The sequence below is a fragment of the Abramis brama genome (genome assembly GCF_963993115.1).
Source record: "Abramis brama genome assembly, chromosome: 10".
NCBI classification, from domain to species: domain Eukaryota; kingdom Metazoa; phylum Chordata; class Actinopteri; order Cypriniformes; family Leuciscidae; genus Abramis; species Abramis brama.
The window spans coordinates 39,318,306-39,344,111 of NC_139972.1; the positions used below are offsets into that span (position 1 = coordinate 39,318,306).

At 38.3% G+C, this 25,806-nt stretch overlaps 1 protein-coding gene across 3 annotated transcripts; it reads right to left on the reverse strand.

The window, feature by feature from the left end:
- Positions 1 to 24,467, reverse strand: LOC311090227 (src kinase-associated phosphoprotein 1). 3 transcript variants are annotated; one of them, XM_084125411.1, is made up of 6 exons: positions 24,260 to 24,415; positions 21,046 to 21,304; positions 20,872 to 20,905; positions 19,454 to 19,628; positions 18,965 to 18,999; positions 1 to 1,403 (listed from the first exon to the last, which is right to left on the reverse strand). In XM_084125411.1, the coding sequence occupies exons 1-5, from the start codon at positions 24,300 to 24,302 to the stop codon at positions 18,974 to 18,976; spliced, it is 537 nt and encodes a 178-aa protein (XP_083981537.1). In that variant the 5' UTR covers positions 24,303 to 24,415; the 3' UTR covers positions 1 to 1,403; positions 18,965 to 18,973. The 3 variants fall into 3 exon arrangements, with proteins under 3 accessions (XP_083981537.1, XP_083981535.1, XP_083981536.1); XM_084125409.1 differs by lacking the exon at positions 18,965 to 18,999 and having other exon boundaries at positions 24,260 to 24,467; XM_084125410.1 differs by lacking the exon at positions 18,965 to 18,999 and having other exon boundaries at positions 21,046 to 21,287; positions 24,260 to 24,379.
- Positions 24,468 to 25,806: the final 1,339 nt, after the last annotated feature.

The window sequence follows — 25,806 nt, forward strand, 5'->3', positions numbered from 1 at the left end:
TAACATTATATTTCTGTTTAATGAACACTCACCTATGTTCTCACTTACACAAACTCTCCATAACACAGACAGAGAAAGAATGTGAGCAAAAGGGTACTTAAGAAAGAGGGAAAAGGTGAATATAACACATTTTATAGAAATATTGTACATTAAATTCAAGAAATATGCAAAGTTAGCAGAAATCAGAACAGAGCACATGGCAAATTTTCAAAAACGTTGAACACAATAGTCTTTTTTTTTAGTGATAATAGTGATAATGACTATTTTTGCATTTATAAACTAAGTGTATCCACAAACGTCTGAAAAGTTTTCAATAAACTTTATACAAGATTTTGACCCCTTACATTTGAATGGGATACATAATAATTTAAAAAAAAGGTTGAGAGTTCTAAGGAACAGCAACATTTTTATTAGTATTATTTTATATGGGAAGATAATGTGTATTATATATTAAACAATTACCACAACATAGAGAAGTTAAAAGGGACAAAGTTGGATGAACCTCACAAAACCTGCCAAGGGCATTTCTTGGTCATATTTCATATTAAAATGAAAAGCAAAATATAAGATTGTGTATTTGTAGGAGTGCATGGGCATGACAGGAAGGTGCAACATTTACATAAATGTAACTGCAAAAAAAAAAGAAAAAAAAAAAGAAAGAAACCCCATGGTGTCTTAAAAATAGGCTTTGTTTTCCAAAGTTGCATCTTCACATATTCTAATTCACATAGTTTACATATTCTTCTACTGTAAAGAGATTATCAAACAAACTTTGTATACAGCATTTGCACATACTGTATTATGACCAATGTGTTTGTATGACTTTTCAAGTTGCCCTTATTACTGGATAATTATTTTAAAATGATTGGTTTCGCACTCACGAAAGAGCAATTTAAAATTGAGTAAATATTTCAAAGTTAAATATATTCACTACAGGAATTTCCGTTACTTTTTAAAGGTTTGGGAATAACAATTTTTCAAATTCCCTAACATTTACACCATTTTCCATGAATGTGTGGACCCTGTGGATAAGGTAAACATATTCCATTAAAATGCAAACCCTCCACAGTCGAAAGCATCAAAATCAGAGTCTCCCTCAAAGTCGAAGCTGTTAATATGTGGCGACTCTATGGCTTGGCTGCAAGCATGGTAAGAACTGCCTCCCCCCATCTCAGAGAAACCTGTGGAGTGAGTGATTTCAGGAGCGTGAACAGCCAGGTTAGAGGAGGCGGGTGGACAGGAGTTGAGGTAGCCCAGCGCTGAGGACGCGGCCGCTCCACCCATCAGCAGACAGACGGCTCTCACAGCGCGCGCGTCGCTGCTGTTTCCGTGGCGCAGGCAGTCTGCGGAGTGAAGGGGCGGAGCCACTGTGGGGCTGCAGGGAGGCCGCTGGTTTATGCTGCCTAAAGTTCACAACAGAAACACTTGTAGATAAGTGTACATAAACATGTTGACATTGTGGATAGTGCATGCAATGATACAATCACAGAGGCTGTTCATTATGTGCCGAGTCAACGTTTACAGGGATCAGAGAGCAGTTGCGGCACCACAATGGCCTACTTTATTTTATCGACAATGCTGTTCCAGACACAGTTAAGCTGCCACCTTTCTCCTATTAAACATCAAACAAAAAGAAATGACCAGGCTCAGACAGTGTAATTACATTTAAAAACTCCTGATGGCAAAAGACCAGATCAACAAGATCAATGTTAAAATTAAATGTTATTTAATGTGTTTTGCTCAATATTAACCCTCTGGCGTCTGAGGTGTTTTCTGGCCCTGGAGGTGTTCTGACATGCTCTGACATTTGTGTTTATTTCTGTTACTTGACATTTTCATGGCTAAAGTCTGATTACACTGTATTCAGCACAAACTCTGCTACAATAATATGTCAGCATCATGTATGTAAAAGTTTGTACAGGGGGAGATCTGTTAGTGTTTAAAGTTTTATTATTTTGGAATTTAAAAGTTTTTCTGGTATGTCTCAGTTTTTGAGGTATTGTGCTGAAGAGTAGAGCCTGTGGTTCGGTTGAGGATTGGCCAAATACCATTTAAACTATAATTACTATAATTAAAAGTAATGGCTGAGCACTTGTCAGTACAGTGATAGTCTCATGGTTACATACTTTAGCACATGCAGGTGATTATGATAACTAACTTGAAAATATGAAACATGTATAATGTAAATAATTAAGAAATATAAGAAATATATTACATTATGTATTTCTCTATTTATGCGTGTTTATTTTTGCATGTTAAATTTATCTGCAATATATTACACATGCAGTACCATATCTGATGACATATACATCTATATATTATGAAGTGTATTACTGAATATAAAATGACATACATTATGATATATTAGTAAATATATTGTCACATTTTTTTCAATATATGAAAAGTGGCAATTCCTTATGTATTATTCAATATGTTGTAATATATTAACACAATATATTATTTCTGTATATTTTCAAATATACGGTTAAACCAATTAATATATTGATTATTCATATATGGGAAATATATTTTTGTTCTGTAAGGGTTGCCTCAATACTCAGAAGTTAAAGGTGTGTTGTTTCAATTTGTGATTATTAATTTGACTGTTTATTATGTAATTTGAGAATTTAAATTGATATTCTTGTATCTCAGTATATATAGGACTATCTTCATACTAATTTCCTTGTGGTATATGTTCATGCAATGAGACTGTGTTTGTGCAAACAATAACTTTATTATACACACCATAGTTCAGCAATCAATGCACTTATTAAGAGTTTACAGCACATTATATATGTATTTCTGTGAGTTTACAGCATATTAACTTTTACAGCATATTAAAGTTAACCATGTTAACTTTTACAAATATGTTATGCATTTACCATTTATGTTTTTCCTATGTGTCCTGTCATGTTATGTGGGGTAATTCATCACCTCCTTTTACATGTTAAATATTACAAATTGTCCCTTTTAAAGTGTTTGGGATCAGATGCATGGTGTATGCGGACGGGGAAGCAGAGGAATGAGAGAGTAGGCCTTCTGATGTCTATATAATAATCTTGCCTCACTACTCTATTAAAGGTGAATAAATTCCACGTGTCCATCATCCCATTCATTGTGTGGTCGTGTTTCCATGGTGTCTGGAGGTTACCACTTGAAGTCTGCTTCATAGGCACCGAGATGGGTTGTGTGACAACTGTGAGATGTTAGAAACTGTGGTGCATGTTTTGTTGGTATGTGATAAGTATAATGCATTCGTAAAAGCTTAGTGAAAGAGAGTAAATTGTTAAGTGCAGAGGGTATTCAGAGGTATAGGTAAAACAGATATACAAATGTGTATAAAGGATTTTTTACATTTCTACATGGCACAGGTTTAGATAGTAGAATATAATATGGTGCAATGCTTGGATCAGGATGTGTGGGGATCTGGTAAATGAACACGCAGCGCCATCTAATGCCGTTTTCTTAAAATACCCTAGTGAAAAATAAACATACCAAAATGTATTTGAAATAAATGTATTTTGTGCTAAGTATACTACAAATACATTCACATAAATACCCTGCTTAATATAAATACCCTGCATTTGTACTTTTGGTAGACTAAATTGATATATTTAAAGTCTCCTAAATTAGAATGACTTATTTTTTACTGAATGCACTTTAGTTGTGCGGAAGTAGTTCTGAGGTGCAACTAAAGATATACTTAAGTGTATCTGATGGGGCTGGAACTCTTGCAAGTATACTTTAGGTACACTTTAAATATCTTGCATTTAAAGAATGACAGAGATCATACATTAATAGTGATATTAAAACACATTTTAGGCTTAATATTAAGAAATGTGCATTGTGCAAAAAATAAGTACATTTTAATTATAATATTTATATCATTAAGTCTCAAGCGATATGTCAGTAAATATTGTAATGGATTTGTAGTATAATTAGTATGAAATAAATGTATTTTAAATACATTTTGGTGTAGGTTTTGTTCACTAGGGTAGTCTTCTGACCTTGGCAGACCATCATTATTGTAGCTAATAGGATATAGGTTACAATGTACTATAGGTGGCGCTAATGCTCCTAAGAGTGAACAGCCATTAACAAGAAGTTAGATTTGTTTGGAGTTAGCAGCATGTTTTTGAGTGACACTCCTGCTCACTTAAAATGCAAGATGCTGTTTTCTTTTTCATGTTTCATATGTGGTTATTTATTGCCTACGTTTATTCACATGTATACTGATGTAAGTTTACACTTATTTGTTTTTAGAAGGGCCTGACTATTGATGCCAGGTAGGTTGACTCTCAAGAAAAAGATTAACTTAACATAAGGACTCTGTCCTTATAACGTACCATCTTTTGACCTTTTTGTATCCGCACAAGGATTTACAAATTGTTTGTAGGATATTTGGTGAATTATTTCAACCTGCTACAGCTCACCTCATCTAAAGATTAGGCTTCATTCATCTACAGCTGAAAGGACTTTATACAGGATCTCCACTGTGGACTAACCCAGATAATACGTCATCATTTAAATTACATTTCCTTTGGTATATTTGAATCTTCCACCCCATTTGAAAATTGCCACTTTTTGTGTGTGTGTGTGTGTATATATATTTATATATATATATTTATTTATTTTTTTATTTTTTTATTTTTTATCCCATCCAGTAGCGGCATCTGATTATATATTTTGGTAATCTGCCCTACATAAATGTACGGTTAGGAGCCGCTACTGGTTCAGGTCGAAAAATGGTCTATAGAGGCAGTTTATGATAAACATTTTGTAAGCTTTATATTGTGATCTCTGAACACACAGAACACTTTTGGCAGAGGTTGCGTTATTCAGTCTAAGGGTGGCGCTCTAATGTTGATTGACAGGCATTAAGTAAACATGCATAGAATGCTATCTTAGAATTGGCTTAATGTAGTATAAATTATTATTTGCCTTCGAATGTTGTTTTAAAAAGTTGTGGAGGAATTCCAGTGAGGAAAAGAAAGGCATGTCTTTTCTCAAAAATGAAACAAACACAACAGAACTATATGTTCACATGAGCACATATAAATTAAAGAGTTTATACTTAGATTAATTTGATACGCTATACTCCACATGGAACAGACATCATGCCTGATGCAGACTATCATTCACATAGCTGAAGCAGATTGATGTTGTCTTGGTCTGGAGCGAGGTTGACGTGAGGTAACATGAAAATAAGCAGGGCAGCCTGAAATCCGCCCCAATGGCTCTTAATTAGAGATTTACTGGCTCTTCACCACAGATTTACATTGGAAATTGTGGGGCGCAGTAGAGTTGGGGAGGACTCAGGCTTAGTATCATAATACATGCTGAAGCCATACGTTACATTTATTATATCCTGCTCACTTTGACTTAAAATAGTCATTATATTTACATAATACATAATATTTGTTGCAGAATGCTGAAAAGGTTTTCAATTTATTATTGATTCAGTTTCTATAGAGGTCTATGTTTTGCTTTTGAATATTTTACAGACGAGCCACGGCTGATCTCATGTATCTATGTAAATATTCTTTATATTTCACTTCTACAAATGATTTCTTGTTGCATATTTTTATTTGTACGGTTTTCAGTTATATTTTAGCCAGCGGTACCCTCCCTAATATAGATCTTGTGGCATGTGATCTGGTTTTAAATTTTAGGCATTGTTACAAGTTCATTGGTTCTCTGACAAAACACTTCCTTCCCTCTCAGTCCTGCAAAAATAAAATGTAAGTATACTTGGCTACAAATCAATTACGACAGTTACAAGTTTGAGGGTGTATAATGTGCTACAGTCAAAGTTCTCTCATCTAAAGGACTGTACTGATATTGTACTGTGTAATGTAATTATACTGTATGTGTAGTAATAAAAAACTGTAGATGCCAGCTTCCTTCATGGTCATTCCATGCATAAGAACATGATCAACTAGAGTGGCACTAACTTGGATGGGTTAAAATGCAGAGGACAAATTCTGAGTATGGATTACCATATTTGCCCTTCACATTTCACTTTCACTTCAATTGTTCTTTTAGTCCCCTGCCCTTGTTTTCCTCTTCCTCTCTCTCCCACCCTTTTCCGCTCTCCCACCAGTGTTAGAATGCATTTTCCAAAGCAGATACTCATCTGTGGCCCTGATTATTGTCATCAGTTTTGCTACAAGATGTTTATACATGGGAAATGTGTGTTACGTTCACATTGTGACGGCTTGCTTTAATTATAATCTGTACTTGTGTCTTCTGAATGAGAACATGGTTAAACCTGTGCAAAATTAGGGCATTTTTGTGTGAAGTTTTGCAGAAAACATGGAGAAAGTTGGAATGTGTGAGGTAACTGGTTAAATGTGTTTACAGTTTTGAGAAATGTGTTGTATTCAGAAATGACTCAATTATTTAGGAAATTGGGCCAAATGAATCAGTTAGTGTTTTAGCAATCAAGAAAAACTGTAATAGGAACTATCAATGAACATAATACAATAAATAAAAGCAATATATTATAAGTTGACATTAACCAAAATTAATAAATGCTGTTCAAAATCATTGTTAGTTTGTGAAACCTAAAATGCACACACACACACAGACACACACACACACACACACAGACACACACACACACACACACACACACACAATCTACATCATAACATCTAAATTACTTTTATTCAAGTTCAAAATATTATTTAAAATTGAAGAATCAACCTAAATACATTAATTTATAGAATAAAAAATTATTATACCAACAAAATAATTGTTATGGGTGAAATCAAGTAAACAATAGAAATAAAAATAAACCTCTTTAGGTTATCACTTTTTAGTGCACCATTGAAAGAAAGACCTAAATACAGAACATAGCAGAGAGAATAAGCTTGAAAAAAAGAGTTAAACATGTTTAACGGATTATAGCAGAGAGAGAGAGAGAGAGAGAGAGAGAGAGAGAGAGAGAGAGAGAGAGAGAGAGAGAGAGAGAGAGAGAGAGAGAGAGAGAGAGAGAGCGAGAGCGAGAGCGAGCGAGAGAGAGAGAGGGGCATCACAGGAGATTTTTCTCTTTTAATCAGCAACATGTAAGGATTATTTATTCTGTTTTTCCAAGTGTACTCTTAACCATGGACAGTGATGATTTATGATAGTAATAATATCATGATACTTTAATACACAGCAAAATCCCCAGTGTGGTTATTTGATGTTAATAGATTATATTCACTAACAATACTCTCTTGTCACAGATAGGATTTTTTTTTTTTTTTTTTAAGACATCAAGAATCAGCATATGAATCTCAACAATGGTGACATGCTTCATGCCGCAATGCATGCTGGGAGCCACAATGGTATAAAACTCATGGCTCCCAGGATGCATTGCGGCATGAAACGTCACCATTGTTGAGATTCATATGCTGATTCTTGACGTCTGTGTCTTCTTTTGTTTTTTTTGTTTTTTTAATGTAAAAATTCAGAATGTCCAATCTGTGGCAAGAGAGTACTGTTAGTGAATATAATCTTTTAGCATCAAATAACCACTTTTGGACAGTGATGAGATAAGTGCTTTATTCTTTTTGTTGTTGAAAACTATATCACCTGATCATCTTTGCTTCTGGCTTTCTTTGCAACAAATTACACATTTAAAAAAAACTGTGACAAAAACCACAAACTCACAAAAAAAGCAAAGAGTCAAACTGCCCAACTAAAGGAAACACTGGTTACCATAATGGTGACTAAATCTAAACCTCTGTTAATTCTCAATAAGAACTTCTGTAGACGTATGACAGAAATAACGTCAATCTGGTTAGTAATAAGTGAAGCTGGTGTAATGGATTTTTTAATGAATAAAATAGTAAACTATATATCAAACTAATCAAAACTCTAACATCTAACCTTACTTTCCTTTTTTAGGCCTAACAATCCTAACACTCTAACACAATGTACTAAAACGTTCTGTTCTTTGTTTTTGAATGTCGTATGTTGCCATACCCCTTTTACTTTAGTTGTGTGAGTGTAAAAATATGGGAAATTAAACCTTGTGATTAAGTAACAAGAGGGTTTGCATATGAAGAACCAATCAAATTGTAGGGAAATTATGTAATGTATCATGTACTTTTCGCCATACCCCTATTTTATAAAAACTGTTGTATCTGTGTTTGCTGGTGGGATTCCCTCTGAAATTTGTCTGAGATCCTCTGGCCGTGCTTGTTCTGGGGGGAGATTCTCTGAGAACTGCTTGGGAGATCCCCCGACCATGATTAAAGCATTTAAAAGACATTTGGTGAAGACTGTTTTTTTTATTATTATTATTGCTGCACAGCAAGTTAGTTTAGGGAAGCAAGTTAGTTAGGGGGACAAGTTAGGGATATTGATCGGGGACGTTGACTGTAGACGAGACCCAGATAGACTAAATGTCGACTGTAGACGTTCGGGGACGTCGATTGTAGACGAGACCCAGGTACATAGTTAGGTTTAGGGAAAAATCTACCACACTGGTAATGCTGTTTGTAGAGTTGTTTAATCCACCCCTGCTGAGATTGTGAGAGATTTAATGTCTTCTTTTGTCATTTTATTTCCTCTAAGGCTGTGGCTGGAAGTCAGTTGTAGTTCTTGTCTTTCTCTTTTTTTCTGTTCTTCTTGTTTCTCTTTCCTTCAGTGATTCTGCTTTTTGACAACAGGTGTTAATCATTAATGCCCATTCATCACTTAATTAATCACTTAAGTATCTCATTAACTTTGACTCTGATTCAGAGTTATTTTAACTCTCTGTAGAGAGGGACCAAATGTTCTCTGAGCAGAGTTAATTTAACTCTGGGGATTGTGCTGTGTATATACCATTATCATCAAGAACAGGCAGTGGCTTCATAATTTCACCTGTGTTCCCAGAAGAATCTGCTACGGAGCTGATTAATTATTTACAGGTCCCCCCTCCCCCTTATAAATCTATTTTACGCACCATTCTAAAGGCCTGAATGTGGTGATTTCAGGGAACATGTTTCTGGATCAACATTCCAATCAACCAAACAAATTTGAGGGATAGTTTTTTTAGGTAGTCAAGTTCCCTTTCAAAAGCTTCACTCTATGCTGCGCTGATAGCGCTTTGGGAATATCTTTGATTGACCAGCTGTGAAGTAACACCTCAATGAAATTGAACTTGGTAGCCTCACCACGGATTTCCACCAACTGCGGAACGGCTGCGGATCGTCAGAGGTTATAATTAGATGTGCCTCTCTCTTTCTGCCTCTCTGCTAGGAGTTAGTTTCACTAGGCAGTGTGCAGAAAATTCTCTCTTTCTTCTCCCGTTCTTGTAAAAACAAAAAAAGAGAAAAAGAAAAATGAGCAACGTAAGCGGTGTGTGTCTCCATTAGGGATGTCCCGATCCGATCACGTGATCGGAAATCGGGCCCGATCACGTGGTTTCAGACTCGATCGGAATCGGACGTTACCTCCCGATCAGGACTCGGATATATATGTATATATATTCTCATTATTTTTTAACACATCTATAGTTATGCGGTGGCACAGAGTTACGCCGGTTTCACACTGCACGCGTTAGCAGAGCGTAAGCAGCGCAGGAGCAGTGCGTATGGTGAGCAGGAGCAGGACACGCGCGTTTTGCTTTCACACTGGCAGCGTTTGTCACGCGCGGCTGAACCGCGGGTTGTGTACAGACAGAGTAGCCTACTCTATAATGGATAAGTTGGCATTGCTTTATTTCGTTTTCAAATACATTTAAGAGAAAATACTTGTCAAGAAGCTTATTTTATTAATAATTTCATAAATATAACTTTTGGTTCATCTTTGTTTTTATTGTTCTGGTAACAAGTTTGTTTTTGGACATTTGTTTTCTTTTTAAATTGATGTTGGTCATTTGATCGACTGTTTAAAACACAATAGATATCATCAATGCACTTTTTGGATAAAACTGCGGTGTATTTTGGCCATGATCAATGCATTGTCACTTTAATTCAGCGTAAGCGGCGCAGCAAAAATAGACTCAGCGCCGAAACGATCGCGGCACTGCTGCTCCTGCTCTGCTCCTGCTACGCGCTGCCGCGCCGCCTCTGCGTGCGGTGTGAATGCTCTAATCTGTTAACATGGGCGCCGGAAAAAATACGCGCTGCACGCTCTGCTAACGCGTGCAGTGTGAAACCGGCGAGTGCAGTTCCTAAAAGCACATTACTGGCTTTGCAAACACTGTGGCACTTTATTTTTTTATTTGTTTACATGCCTGCCGGGTATTTTAAGTTGAGGTGCTATTTGTTTATATATTAGACTTTTTTTATATTTACTGTTGCACTAAAGTCCAAAAGTGAATAATTTATGTTATTTATTACTTGATTGTTCAAGCTACCTCACAGAAGTGCTCTGTTTGTTAACAGAGTTGTTGAATGTTAAAATAAGGTGAATTAAATAAAAAATAAGGAACATCCTGGATCTGTTTTTTGCTCTTCTTTATTCTTTTTTTATGTATTATAGAAGTATCAGATCGGGACTCGGTATCGGTAGATACTCAAAATCAAATGACTCGGACTCGAGGGCAAAAAAACCTGATCGGGACATCCCTAGTCTCCATGTTCACGGCCCATGCCTGAATGCGATTCACACCAGTTTTGTTTTGTTTATTTGGGGGAAGAGCATGCTGCCCTTGCGTTGAAGCAGGGCGAGTGCGAGCACTGTGAGGGTTTTCCGGTTAAAGTGCTACACGCTTGTCTTGCTTACTTCCTAAGGCCAGCACCCACTTTACCATTGTGGGGCTCTCGTATGGAACTGGCTGAGGAGCAGGAGACAGGTCTGTCCCTATCGCTTGCTCTCTCTCTCCAGATCTGAATGTCCTTTTGCACGATCCTAAAGCGTTCCCCAGTGTTTCTTCGGCTCGTGCGGACGACAGCGTATCTCTTGCATCCGCTATGGATTTTGAGATTCCTGTCTCTGGGCATTACTCACGCAATGATAAAGCGTATGAGGAACTACTCACACAGTGGCCAGGTTACAGCTAGACCAACCACGTGAGCAAGAGACCCCCAAACGAACACCATGCAGGCATATCAGGCTGACCTGCTGAAGGACCTGGGTACGAGAGGTTCCATCGTCGAGGAGGCGTTCTCTGAGCTTCCTTGAGCTGTTCCTCTGTGCAACCAAGCAAACGGCGCGTGCCATCCAGAAATACCATGTCCTAGTGCGGGTGGACAACACAGCGGCAGTCTCTTACATAAATCACCAGGGCGGTCTGCATTCACGCACTGGAATGCGCCTGTACGTATACGGAGTTCGTCAAAAAGGGTCTTGCCTCTTACTGATAGTTCTGCATTGGCCAAACAGAGTTTGGTTCTCTGAGATAATATCTCTCCTCGACTGCTCACCCTGGGTAATGAGTTGTGGCCTGAGTTGTGGAACCTTCATGTTTGGCCCCTGAAGGGTACCAACTGAGGGACACTGGACTTTCACCTGAAGTCATGGAGACCTTTCTCAGTGCTAGGGCTCCCTCCACTAGAAGAATTTATGTCAGTAAATCTGGTGTCTTTGAAAGGTGGTGCACTGCATATCATGCAGATCCAGTTAACTGTCAAATTGTTTCAGTTCTGGACTTCCTGTTTTCATACCCTGTTTCATACCCTGACACTCGCAGGGTTTCTGTGGCCGCTTTATCGGCTTGCCACGCCTTGATTGACAGGGTACCACTCGGGAAGCATCCTCTGCTTGTTCACTTTATCCCAGAGGCCTTCCTCTAGAACCAAGTTTTCTTCATGGCTTCATTTTTTCTTGGCTTCATTTTCTTCATTTCTTCAAGCTTTTGACTCTAAATGTTTTTTCTTATGGCTATCACCTCACTAAAAAGAATAAATGATTTGCAGGCTCTGTCTTTCTCGCCATCATTCTTAGACTTTGCCCCTGGAATGGTGAAAGCAATTTTGCATCCTCATCCTGACTACCTGTCTAAGGTTCCTTTCTCGACCGTAAATCCGGTCACTCTTGAAGCCTTCTGCCCTCCGCTGTTCTCAGGAGAAACTTCACAGACTGTGTCCATGCCCTTACGGAACGAAAATATATTTCACATATATGAATAATCAATATTATTAATAAATGCATTACATGGTTTAACCGTATATTTGAAAATATACAGAATAATATATTGTGTTAATATATTACAATATATTGAATAATACATAAGGAATTGTCGCTTTTCATATATTGAAAAATATGTGACAATATATTTACTAATATATCATAATGTATGTTATTTTATATTTAATAATACACTTCATAATATATAGATGCATATGTCATCAGATATAGTACTGCATGTGTAATATATTGCAGATAAATTTACTCATGCAAAATAATCTCATTTATTAAACATTACATTAAATAACACTTATTTGTAACATTTGCTCTCCTTTCAGAAGTCAGTCAGAAGCAAAGCATGCTGGGAACTAGAAATCTGTTGTAACTCATTCTGTAAATGTCTGTGTATATATATGTGTGAACAACAACATTCCCATTTACATGGAAACATGTATGTGCAATGTATGTACACAATAAAGGATAACACTTTATGAATATTACATGTACAGTAATGCTATATTTGTCTTCATTTATAAATACTTTATATTCATTAAAATATAGCCATACATAAATCCATATATTGCAGTATAATAAAAATATAAGCACTAGTTTCCCATATATGGAAATGTATTATGTAATAAATCACATTATATTTTGCAGTATATTCCCATATATTTTTGTTCCGTAAGGGCAGTCCTTGCTCTTCTGGGGCCTCATGTATAAAACCTTCCGTAGATTTCAGCCTACATTTGCTATGTAGAACACAAATAAAAGGGGAATTATCATGCGCTATCCAAGTATCCTTAGTTAAAACATAAAAAAAACAGCATTCCACAGGAAAAGTGTTCAAAAGCAGCGCATCCACTACAAATATTTCTATTAAAATGAATATAAAATTTTTGTAACTTCTGGATAATGATTTCATAAAAATCTAAGTGCTTAACTCCATTAATGAGACTGGCATATATCTAAATGTGTATATCAGATGTAATCATTCTGTATACTTCATTACTTTACTCACTCCAGTAAAAGAGTGTGCACGGTCCAGAATGTCCGTATGGTGTACACATGTAGAGACCTGGACAAATGTGTCATTATTTGTATTTGGGTTTGAAATTATACACTCATATGCAAACCAATTGTTGATGGACTTTTTTTTTTTTTTTTATGTTCATGTTCATATATGAGACATGATTATAAAAGGGATTTTTCAAATGTGTGTGTGTAAGGGAAAACAAATCATACAATGGCTGCATTTTATTGTGTTTTTTGAGAGCGTCAGTCCGACAATGAGAGCTATGTACTTTGACCCCTCAAGTTCAAGGTGCAGGGGGTCAAAGAGAGTAAAAGAGGCAACGCAGTTTTTTTCGTGATGAGCAAGCATAGACAGTATATAAACTGGACACAGCGACCCCATAGGTTTCAACTGAGAAAAGTGAAGCAAATTAGAAGCTCTCACTTCCTGATGGCTGAGCTTACTGCACAGACTCAAACTGAGCTTGACGACGTAGATGTAACGTGAGCATCTGTCTTCTAGTAGCTGTGCCAAGAGAAATCTGAATCATTCCCTTCCGAAACTTGCAGAGACGGAGAGTGTGAGTTGGAGGTGTCCATGAGCTAGGAGCAACTTTTGCTAAGTATTCTGATTAATTATTTTGTCATTTTGCCTCCACGTCCCCCCGATTGCCCGCAAGCTTCTCCTCCTGTCCATACGGTAATCTCTCTACTGTGCGACAGAGAGTCGCGTGGTTATGACGCAATCATTAGCCTATTTTTACAAAAAAACTGCTTCTACGGGGCCATAACGTAAGATACAAGGTAATGGAGCCTTTTATACATTTTCGTGTTTCTTTAGAAATAAATAATGGACAAATGGAGTCTTTAAACGCCTCAGATGTAAAGTTATGCGCTGTCAAAGTGACGCCAAAATGAATGGTAGTCAATGGAATGCTAACAGCAGGTGGGGGTCCGCTAATCAATGGCGGCGCCCGGGGAAGCTTCAGTGTTTTCTGGAACATTGCCCCCCTGTGAGCAAATGAAGTTCGGCGCTGAGAAAGCTGACAGCAGTCAACGCTCACGCACATTTTGAGTGGCAGCTCGGTGGTGAAAGTTTGCGCGAGATTATGGTGTGAACTGGGAAACTTCACGCTTAAGTTTGAAGTTTGCAGTTTGAAGTTTGCAGCACGAAAAAAAAACCCAAAAAACATTGCGAGAGAGTTCGGTGAGAGACTGCGCACCTCAGTTTCAAGCAAGTCAGAAAGATGGAGGAGTTCTAGCACGAGGATCCCATGTGAGAGAATCTGTTTTTTTGGGGGGTTTTTTATCATCACGTTGATTTGTTTTATATTCCTGTGTTTATTTTCTCAATTTCAGTGTTGCAGTTTAAGCTATAATAAGTTGTGTAATTCGTTTGAAATCTGGAAGAATATACCCGTGTATATTTAGTCAATTTTGGGTAAAAGTATCGCAGTGGTGTTTGTAGTTGAGAGTTCATGTCAAGTGCGTGTTTATTGTCTACACTTATTGTTAACACTGAGAGATCGTCGAAATCGGGAAATCTGTGTGGATTTTCGCGCATGCATCTAACCAGATCGAGAGTTCATCGAGATCCACTCAACGTCGTTGTGGGTTGTGTCACGGATGCTGTTTATCATTTTGCTGGGGAGTGAGGATTAGAGATTACTATTCTGCAACTGGAATTCTTGTTTTCCTGATTCGTGAGTAGGCTACACTGATTTTGCATCAAAGAGCTCCAACTAGCGCGCCATCTGTGTACTGAAAATCCGAGCTGGGTAAAATTAGAGTATTAGCCTACATTGATTGACATTTGTTTTTGTTTTGTTTTTCTTTTGGGGGTTATGGTGGTTATTGGGATTCATTGCTGTTGTGTTGTGACTTTGTGAATTGAATTATTTGGTCATTCAAAGAAACGAAAAATAGTACTGAGAAGAGTAAATACATGTTTATTAATCTGCCATAATTTTGTGGGATTTCCTGTGGAAAGAACTGATTTGTTAATTTGTTATTTTCCTTTGAGGGATTTGTATTTTAAAATCTAAAGGTAAACCAGCGGTCAGCATAGAGAACGCACGGCAAGAGCGCGCAAGTGGTTTTTAAGGAATACTCAGTTCTCCTGTTATTTCAGTGTTGTATTTGACTTAAGGTAAGCCTATCTTCGATTCTCTGCTTATTTTTCATTTTTAACTTCACATAATTCTGTATTTTATGTAGACGCGTTGCTACATTATTAAACAGCCGCGTGTGAAAATTATTATTGCAGTTTAATTGCACTTAAGTCTTGGCTCCTAGCTAGTTTCGATTTGGCCCATTTTCGCTTTATTGACTTAATTGCCAGACCGAGACAGCTGTCCTCACTCAAGCGGTGATAGCATTATATCTATATCTATGTAATTACTATGACGCAGAAGCGTCAGCGGAAGCGTTCAGCTCTCGTGTTCAGCCTCCTCGTGTTCAGACCGACTCGGGTAAAGACCAGCGACTCTACCTGTGCGACTCCACCGAGCAAGGACACCAGAAAGGCACTTAAGTATCTCCTTTTCCCTTTCCCTTCCCACTTTTTATCTTATTTTTCACCTTACTCAACATGTGCTTTCAATACATTCCTGTTATCTCTCGGCAACGCCCTTTCATCACGCGCAAAAGGCAGCGCAATACTGCTAATCTGCGTCCCATTTTCTCATCCTCACACACACCTCTCTCTCTTTCTGTGGGTCTATGGAATTGTCAGTCAGCAGTCAATAAAGCTGACTTTATTCCAGCCTTTGCATCTCATTCTACTCTTAGTATCCTGGGCTTGACTGAGACCTGGATTCGTCCAGAAGACTCAGCAACCCCCGCTGCTCTCTCTAACAACTTCTCTTTCTCTCACTCCCCTCGCCAGTCTGGGAGGGGTGGGGGTACAGGGCTTCTCATTTCTAACAATTGGAAATACTCAGCACTCTCTTCTCTATGCAACAACAACTCATTTGAATATCACGCTATTACACTTACAACTCCCAATAAGATCCATATTGTAGTCATTTATCGCCCCCCAGGTCAGCTGGGTAACTTCGTAGAGGACGGCACCCCACTTCTAGTCTTTGGTGACTTCAACATTCATCTCGAAAAGCTGCATGCAACAGACTTCATCTCTCTCCTAGCCTCTTTCGATCTCAAACGACTCATCACCTCAGGTACTCACAAATCAGGCAACCAACTGGACCTGGTTTACACACGCAACTGCATCACAGACAAAATTTTGGTGAGACCTCTCCATGTTTCAGATCATTTCCTCATTACTTTCAGTCTACAACTCTCTACCCCTGCACCTCCACCCCCACCACCAGTCACTTTCAGGCGAAACCTGCACTCACTTTCTCCCTCCCACCTTTCCTCTGCCGTGTCATCTTGTCTTCCCCCACCCTCACAATTCTCATCTCTGGATGTGAATACCGCAACGGATACCTTATGCTCCACTCTAACCTCTTCTCTAGACAATATCTGCCCTCTCTCCTCCAGGCCAGCACGCGCTACTCCCTCTAACCCCTGGTTGTCTGAGGTTCTTCGTGAACACCGGACCGAACTCAGGGCAGCGGAGAGGAAATGGCGCAAATCAAATGACACATCTGACCTGAGTATGTATAAATCTCTCCTCTCTTCCTTTTCTGTTGATGTTCATGCTGCAAAATCTTCATACTTCCACAACAAGATCAACAGCTCCTCCAACACACGATTACTCTTCAAGACATTCAACTCTCTCCTCTGTCCACCTCCACCACCACCCACCTCCTCTTTAACTGCTGACGATTTTGCGAACTTCTTCACCAACAAAACAACAACTATCAGCAGTCAGTTCTCAGCTCCACACACACAGGAACCCAGTCTGGCCCCTTCCACAGCCAATATCCCTCTGTCCTCCTTTTCTCCACTAACCGAGGAAGAAGTATCTACACTTCTCCTCTCCAGTCATCCTACCACCTGCCCTCTAGACCCCATCCCCTCACACCTTCTACAAGCCATCTCTCCCACACTTCTTCCAGCACTCACACACATCATCAACTCATCCCTACATACTGGCACTTTCCCTACAGCATTCAAGCAGGCTCGGGTTACTCCACTGCTTAAAAAAACAACACTAAACACATCATCTGTAGAGAATTACAGACCTATCTCTCTCCTACCATTCATTGCGAAAACACTTGAAAGAGCTGTTTTCAACCAAGTAACATCCTTCTTGTCTCTAAACAACCAGCTGGATGTCAACCAATCCGGCTTCAAGAAAGGGCATTCAACTGAGACTGCATTACTGTCGGTCACAGAAGCCCTACGGATCGCAAAAGCTGCTTCCAAATCTTCAGTCCTCATTCTCCTGGATCTGTCTGCTGCCTTCGACACTGTGAATCATCAGATCCTTATGTCCAGCCTCTCATCACTGGGCATCACAGGAACTTCGTAAGTCGCTTTGGATAAAAGCGTCTGCTAAATGACTAAATGTAAATGTAAACACAGTAGTGGTTTTTATTATTATTATTATTATTATTATTTCCAAATAGAAAAACATCTGTCAGGACCACTACCGTCAAATACGATTGACAATTAGCATACAGTTTGGATTGGCGGTATATGGTTCTGTTCTGGACAGCCTAGCATGGATAAGAGCAGGGAGAGCAGCAATAACCCCCCTTGGGGTAAACAGAACAGAACCAACATGAATGCAAATATATTTAATTCAAGATTTTAAAGTACAACATAATTCGAGAATTTATTCTGATTCAAGGGGAATCAGAATGCCAAATCCTGACTGGGCGAGAGGAGGAGCTGGGGAGGGAGGAGGGTAATTAGCTCCTGAGAAACGCGATAGCTGCTGATAATACTGAAGGAGCTTATATATGTATACAGTGATAGGCATTGTATTCCTATAGGTAGATGTGTATCAGCTGAGAGTCAGCTGAGGCAAGCTTGACTAACGTGACCTGCCAGAACTAACGCTACGCTTGATTTATGGCTAGTTTATTTTTTATAAATCCTGATATGTTTGTGGAAAATAGCGTACACACATTTCAATGCCTTTTTTTGTGTGTACGCAACGTTTATACATCAGGCCCCAGGCCTACACCGAACTAGCCAGTGGCGAAAGTATTCGTATTCAGAGTAACTATTTGTTTGTCATGGGGGCCAAAACAGGGGGGCGGCCCCCACCAAGCAAACAATTTCACATTGGGTGAGGGATGCTATTGTTTGTGATGCGCAGGCTGGTCTTCTCCGCACACATTCATAAAATTTTATAGTTTGGATGTTCATGCTACTCCGGGCTCACACGTCCTTGAGTAAATATCACAAGCTCATGTCTGAGACATTTCGTGTGCTTGGTGAGCACACACTACACTACTGTGAGAGGTCTAGACACCCCCAGTGTGGCAGCGTGGGTATTCTCGTATTCTGCGCTATCAGCATGGCATAGAGTTAAGCTTTTGAAGTTTGAAATGAACCTCTCGGGTTACTTGACTGTAACCCTGTTCCCTGAAATAGCAGGAACGAGATTCTGCGCTTCATTGCCGCACTGAGGATGTGCCAGGACCACTCTTTGTGATACCTGAGGATGCACCTGTGGCACATCTAATTATAGCCTCTAACAAGCGTGCATTCTAATGACGTCACCGTCTGAGGCTACCAAGTTGACGATTTCATTGAGGTGTTATACACATACTTCAGGCTTAAAATCAAGTAACCCGAGATGTTTAGGCTTACAACAGTTTAGGGGCTTCTACTCCTTCTTATTCTCCTTTCATTTTCCTCTGATTTTAGGGATAAGTTATGGACAGGGTTAGGTTTAGGGGTAGGGTTAGGGTTAGGACCATGTTTTGGACAGAAATGTTGCTCCAGGATCAACAATAAATGTCTTAACATGTCTTACTTGGCAAAATCACAGCCACCGTATGTATGCTTGGGCTGTTGAAGAACATATAAAAAAAATTACACAAAAAGAAAATAACAATACAATAAACTCTAACTGTGTAAAAACAGTCAGCTTAAGGTAGCTAGAAGTATTATGCAGTTAAATGTCAAAATAAACAAGGGTTTGAGACTGTTGTAGTTTTGAGGTGCCTTCAGGCAGTCGTCACTTTCACATCCTGCAGGTGCAGTTTGTCACATGGCATTTGCTGCATCTAGAACTTAGTTTCCATGAGCAAATATGGCAGAATTCACATCACATAGTTCCAGGGGGAGCAACTGCCCTTGAATGGGAATGCTAATAGTTCTCCTGCTTGAGAATCACTGCTCCAGAAGGAACATTTGTATGAATAGCTTATAAAAAGCATGATATTACCATAGCACCACATCCAAAGCACCATAGTAATATCACTGCATATTTTAATTAATGAGTAGTAAAACTGAGCTGCACCTCTGTGTCTGATGGAGTTCTCTCTGGAGCGGACACGCGGGGAGCTCAAGCCCTTGTCGCTGAGGTGCGGGGATGTGGGCTCTTTGTCACTGGAGATGTCTGGAAGCGGCTCCCGGTCCGTGATGCAGGGCGTGATGCTCTGCTGTCTCTGCAGGACCAGTGGTGAGGTCACACCCTGAGCAAAAAGAGGATGCCATTGAAATGTACAAATATACTGTATGCTGAGATGTCACGAAAATGTCTTTCTAATCCAAAGAATAAAGATGGCAAAGTGTTCAGTTGTCTCTCATGAGAGATTACAACACTTATCATTGATATAGGATCTGGAGAAGGCACTGCCAAATGACATATTATGTAACATTCATCGAGAATAATCCTGCTGTTTGGCAAAGAAGCAATAAACATACATAGTGTCATAGAGAAATCAAATAGACTTGTATAGTCATGTACAGTCTTGCCAAATGACAGCAAAATTACCAAATGCTTCAAAATAATACAAAAAGCATATATATATATATATATATATATATATATGAAATAAGATCCATTTCATTGTTCAAATACCAAATAATAATGTTAGAAGCTGTGTTTTCTTTATCTTCTGATGATACCAATAAAAATATTTATCTCAATCCCAGGGAGAACAGATTCCTTCAAACAACTTTTATACCACTATTGCAAAGTTTGGGGTAGGTAAGATTTTTTTAGTGTTGTGGGGGGGAAAAAGTCTCATATTCACAGAGGCCGCATTTATTTTGATCAAAAATACAGCAAAAACATATTGTGTAATATTATTACTGGGTCATTTAAAATAGTTGTTTTCTATGTGAATTTATTTTAAAATGCAATTTATTCCTGTGATGAATTTGCAGCATTATCACACCAGTGCTCAAGAAACATTTCTGATTATTATCAATTTTTAAAACTGCTGTGCTGCTTTATTTTGATATTTTTGTAGAAACCATGATGTATTTTTTCAGGATTGTTTGAGGAATAGAAAGTTCAAAATAACAACATTTATTTGAAATAGAAATCTTTTGTAACATTATAAATGTATTTAATTGTCAGTTTTGATCAATTTAATGTATCCTTGCTGAATGAAAAATACAAATTTCTTTAAAAATAAAATTAAATAAAAAATAAATAAATATTTGAATTGCAGTGTATTAATTGCGTAACAATGAGACCACTAGTGAAAATGCTTCTATTTGCAATATTTTTTTTAATTCAATGCATTTTTTTCCATCACACGTTTTAACAATTTCGGTAAAAGATTTATCACCCCAAAATTACAGTAAAATGTCGGTATAATCTAAAACCTGTTTATTTCAGGTATACAAGATTTTCCAGTGTGGTCTCAGACTTTCTGACTCTTTCTGACACAATATATTTGGTGTTTATGAAATGTAATAACTCACCTCCTTCACCTTCCTGAGTAACTTCAGCCATTGACTGTTGGAGACAAAAAGTTTAGTATCACACTGACTCACATTTGTAAAAAAATTTAAAAGTGCATGTTTTGCCCGCAAATATATACTTATACAAAGGATAATCATTCAGTAAGCTTTACATGAACCAGGCTGTTGGCCCACCTGCACTCTTCAGGGCTATCAGAGAGCAGGAGGAGGAACTTGTCTTGGGGCAGGATGAGGGCAAAGCAGCTGTCTCTGCGTCCTCCAGGGGGTAAACGGGGCAAGTCCAAGATTTCTTTACCCTCCACTATGGACTCACAGTTACTCTGGAGCGCCACCACCTGGTCAGGTGATGAGTCTGCATCTCGACACACCATCAGGTTTCCTTCCACCGTCAACACCAGATACTTTTCCTTCCATTGCTTGAACATGAAGCCCCCTTAGAGAAAAACAGGGGGTAAAACTTGAATACGTGAAAGTGCACAGTGTTTGCCCCATTCTCAGAAAACAGTGAATTTGTGAGGCAGAAAATTTCAAGAAAATTATATTCATTGTTATTTTTTGAAAAGGTTACTTATAGAAATTATACGTTCTATAAATCATCACACAAAATTGTATTGTTCAGGCTGAGAGTAGCAGGTTCGTAGAGCTCCTTAAATCAAATCGTTTTTAAACTTTGTTTAGTTTCATTGTCTTGTTTAGTTTCTAGTCGCGGTTTTCATTGTCTCTATTTGCCTGTGTTTTAGTTCTTCATTAGTTGACATGGTTTTTTATTACTCACATAATTGTTCTGCTCATTGTCTCATGTTAATGTTATGTTCATGTGTAGTTTCTGATATATCTTCATGTTCATTAAAAGTTGCTCGTTACCATTCTTTCTGCGTCACGCATCATCCTTGGAATTTAGACTGTACATGCATAACACAAAACTGAAGCATAACCTTATAGCGCTCCATTATTTCAACCCCAGCTCTGGTTGTAAGTTTTTACTATCATTCGAACAGATTTAATAGATAACAGTGAATTGAACAGATAACAGTAAATTCTGGTAGTATCACTCAGTTTAACTGTGCCTTGCAATAAATCACACATTATAAGTCAAATCAAGAAGAAGAAAAAAAACAACGAAACACAATATAAATAATCCATGATATTCATCTTTCACAAATATTTTGTGAGAGCCCAGGCTGGTACATTCAAAATGTTTTGCCATTTAATGATACAGGGATGAAGATTATCCACCAAATATAATTGGACCAGTCAATATTTGTGTACTCATTCAGGTATGTCTACTTTTTGTCAAATACCTAAACTATGGTACTGAGGCAGTGGATGATATATGATGTTACAAACATGCTACAATTTTTAAAAGAGGAAATATAACGGTTAAACAGAAGTGTACACCTTAGTTTTTTCTCATGACAATAGATGGCATGAAATCACATCTAAAACACACATTTAAAAAATGGCTACACTCTTCTTTATTGTGTAATTTCACCTGAATATCAACATTTGTGAGATTTAGTCAACAGCTCATTCCGAAAATAACTGCAAAATAATCATCTATGACATTACATTTTGTTGAATATCCAAAACCGAAAAAAAAAAAAAAAATGTGTATATATTTGTTAATGAGGGATTTGTGGCCCAATTCATATTGTTAGATTTGTGGAGTATACATTTTAGTTTTTATTTTGAAGTCAAAAGATAAAATTAGAAGGACAAGAGTGGCATGTTCTTGTTACTGTTGTTATTGTAATGTTAGCCCAGTAGTGGAAGAAGATGACCTCTTTGAATAACCAGCTGATCCAAAATGCAATAGCTAGTTCTTTCTAGAACCAGGAAGTATGACCATCTTAGCCCGGTTCTGTCAACACTGCATTGGTTTAGCTCTGCAGTACTTGAGCGAGCTCTTAACTCATTATAGTCCTTCACGTCTATTGTGATCTCAAAATTCCGGCCAGTTGATAATACCTATCAAAATCAACATGCAGCAGATCCTTTTCCTGTTTAGCACCCAAACTCTAGAACAGTCTTCCTAACATTGTCCGGGAAGGCAGACACACCTAGTCAGTTTCACATCTCTTTAACCTGGCATACACATAACACTTTATCACATTTCTATAAATTCAAATTTGTTAAAAGATTGTTAGGCAGCATAAAGTAGGTTAGCCGGAACCGGGAACACTTCCTATAACACCCGATACCATAAGATTATATCATAAGAAGAATGGCATCTATGTTAATATTAGTATGTCTGTCTCATCCTTATCTTGAGGTTACCGTAGTCAGCCGGATCTGGTCCATATCCAGATCAGATGGAGGACCTGCACCTACAGTAGACACGACCACAACAGCCCTGAATATCAGCAGAAACCATGTCAGCTAGTGAAGGCTTCGTCGACACGACTTTAAAGCTGCTTTGAAATAATATGTTGTATAAAGCGCTATCAAAATAAATGTAACTTGAATTTTATATTTTATGTTATTACAACTAATTTAGCAAATGTTTATATTTATTTCCCTTAACGACGCATTGTTAGCACACACTGAAGCATATTCATTGTGCACATGATAAACTTGCATCTAAATATGTTACAATTGAATGTAAGTAAAGTAAAGTAAAATATTTCAAACTAGATATGACAATCTTTTTTTAGTATATAGTATTTAGTATATAGTATAATCTTTTTTTTTTTTTTTTTTTGTAGACTAAGTCATCCCCATTATCATCATTTGACCTAAATACAGACATACAGAGGGGTGGAAGCAATGTGGACATGTGGAGCTGACACACTTTATGCTGTGAAAGCCTGAAATCAATAGATGAAGAGCACATACAAATAGCTCATTGTCAGATTATAGATTTATTTAAACATCAGGTAGATTAACGTTACAGTATAATGATCGGTAACAGAAATTTTCACACTATTATTCTATGTAGTCTTCTATTAAAGCTGTGAGATATGTCATTGGTGGATATTTTATGTTAAATGTAGTACTACATTCGGGACTGAATGTTGGCAGTGTGAAACACAAACATAAAACTCTTAATCTCCAATCAATGTGTCGTGATCATCTAAAGGACACATCCTTTCTCTTTGCATCAATTGCAGGTCATAAGCTATTCAAGAACCTTTAAAAAGGTTTAAAAAGGTCAAATGAACCAGACAAATGTCTGTGCAACATCAAATTTAAAATTTGCTACATAGACACAAACAAATCAATGACATTAGTCAAATAGTATTCACCATATGGATTGATATAGGCCTATATAATAATGAGTGGCACACAAAGTGACTAAAACATTAGTGAACCAAATAAGAAAAAAAGAATCTCAGCCGGCACAGGTGGAATGCAGGGATAGAGGGAAATCAAAAAGTGTAAACTTTACCATATTTCTTGAGGAATCCTCTGTGCACCACTGCTGCGCTCATTCCTGTGCCCAGCTAAGCAGCAGAGATTCAAAGCGTTCGAGCTGCGGCTTTACTCGCAATTTGAGAGAGAGACATGCACATAATCCGCACTCATTTAGAACATTCCAGCGGGCAGCGTCCAATCTCAGCATGCTGAGCAGGGCATTATGGGATTGTAGCGACTGCATCTGAAAGGGAAGACACACCAGTGCTTATAAACATCACATGCACCCATAAGCTGCCAATCATGATCAGAACCATGAGAAAATCCCATCGAGCTGGAGGTTGACAAATGACATGTCAACAAGGTCTATCTCTAAATGTACACTGCACATAAGAAAAAGCATGTGATTTGGTTGGACTTCTGCATATTGATCAAAAAATGTCAAAAGAGTACATAAACGCAGTATGCTTATACAAACAACATGCAAACAATAATGTTTCCACATGTGTATGAATCCCTGCACTCTTAATAAATAAACAATAAAGGTTTGTTATTGGCATTGATGGTTCTATGAAGAACTCATTCACGGAACCTTTTTATTACACAAAAGGTTTTTTTTTTTTTGTGGAAAAAGTTTATTTAGATGAAAATAACGCTATGGGGAAGTTTAATTGATCAAGTACCCACATTGCTACATTTTGACGTCCCAGATCCGGCCTACATCTGGCACATGTGGAAAGATGTTCTGGCCCACTCCTGTTTGCCTGATCTGGGCCACAAGCAGGCCATAGCAATGCCACATGTCAGCCAAGAGCAAAGAACTAAACCAGAACTGGACCTTATCTGAGCCACAAAATCTGTGTATATAAAGAGAGCTCGGTATTTGGCCTGAACCCAGAGCACTCTGTTGATAGCCCCCAAAACTTAAAGCGCTCGAAGCTGAAGGTGTGCAAATAATAGGGAGGGGTTAGTCACTGGATTGTGAGGGCTTCTTGCGTCATCGGATGAGAGTTTGATGGTCATGGCATCAGAAGGGTGAGCCTCGCTGGTAGTCGGCTGTGGAAGGTTGCACAAAGGTGAGCTCTTGCGGGAGCAGTAGAGATAACGCTGCTGCGGCAGTGAAGTCTGGGTTATAAGGAGAAACGGAGCTCCTGCAGGAGCGGAGGAGGTAGCACTGCTGCAGCAGTAGATTTATGTTGAAAGGAGAAACAAGGCTCCTGCGGGAGTGGATGAGATGACACTGCTGCGGCAGTGGAAACAAACTTGCTTTTCATTCTTGCATGTACAAACTATCCAATGGATAAGTTGGACGGAGAGCTGAGCTCCTGTGGGAGCGGAAGAAATAACACTGCTTCGGCAGTGGAGCAAATTTGAATGGAGTAACGTAGCTCCTGCGGGAGCATGGGAGAACATCACTGCTGCAGCAGTGGAGAAAAATTTCCAGAGAAACTGAGCTCCTGCGGGAGCAGAGGGTTACGTCTAGGGATGTCCCGATCCGATCACGTGGTTTCAGACTTGATCGGAATCGGACGTCACCTCCCGATCAGGACTCGGATATATATGTATATATATTCTCATTAT

Excerpts from the sequence above, each read along its gene's own strand:
- LOC311090227 (XM_084125409.1), bottom strand. The coding sequence starts at position 24,302 with ATGAGCGCAGCAGTGGTGCACAGAGGATTCCTCAAGAAATATG. Across the intron at positions 21,305-24,259 it reads AGGATTCCTCAAGAAATATG|GGGGCTTCATGTTCAAGCAA; the intron begins GTAAAGTTTACA and ends TTTTTCTCTAAG. Across the intron at positions 1,404-19,453 it reads GAACTCCATCAGACACAGAG|GCAGCATAAACCAGCGGCCT; the intron begins GTGCAGCTCAGT and ends TGTGAACTTTAG.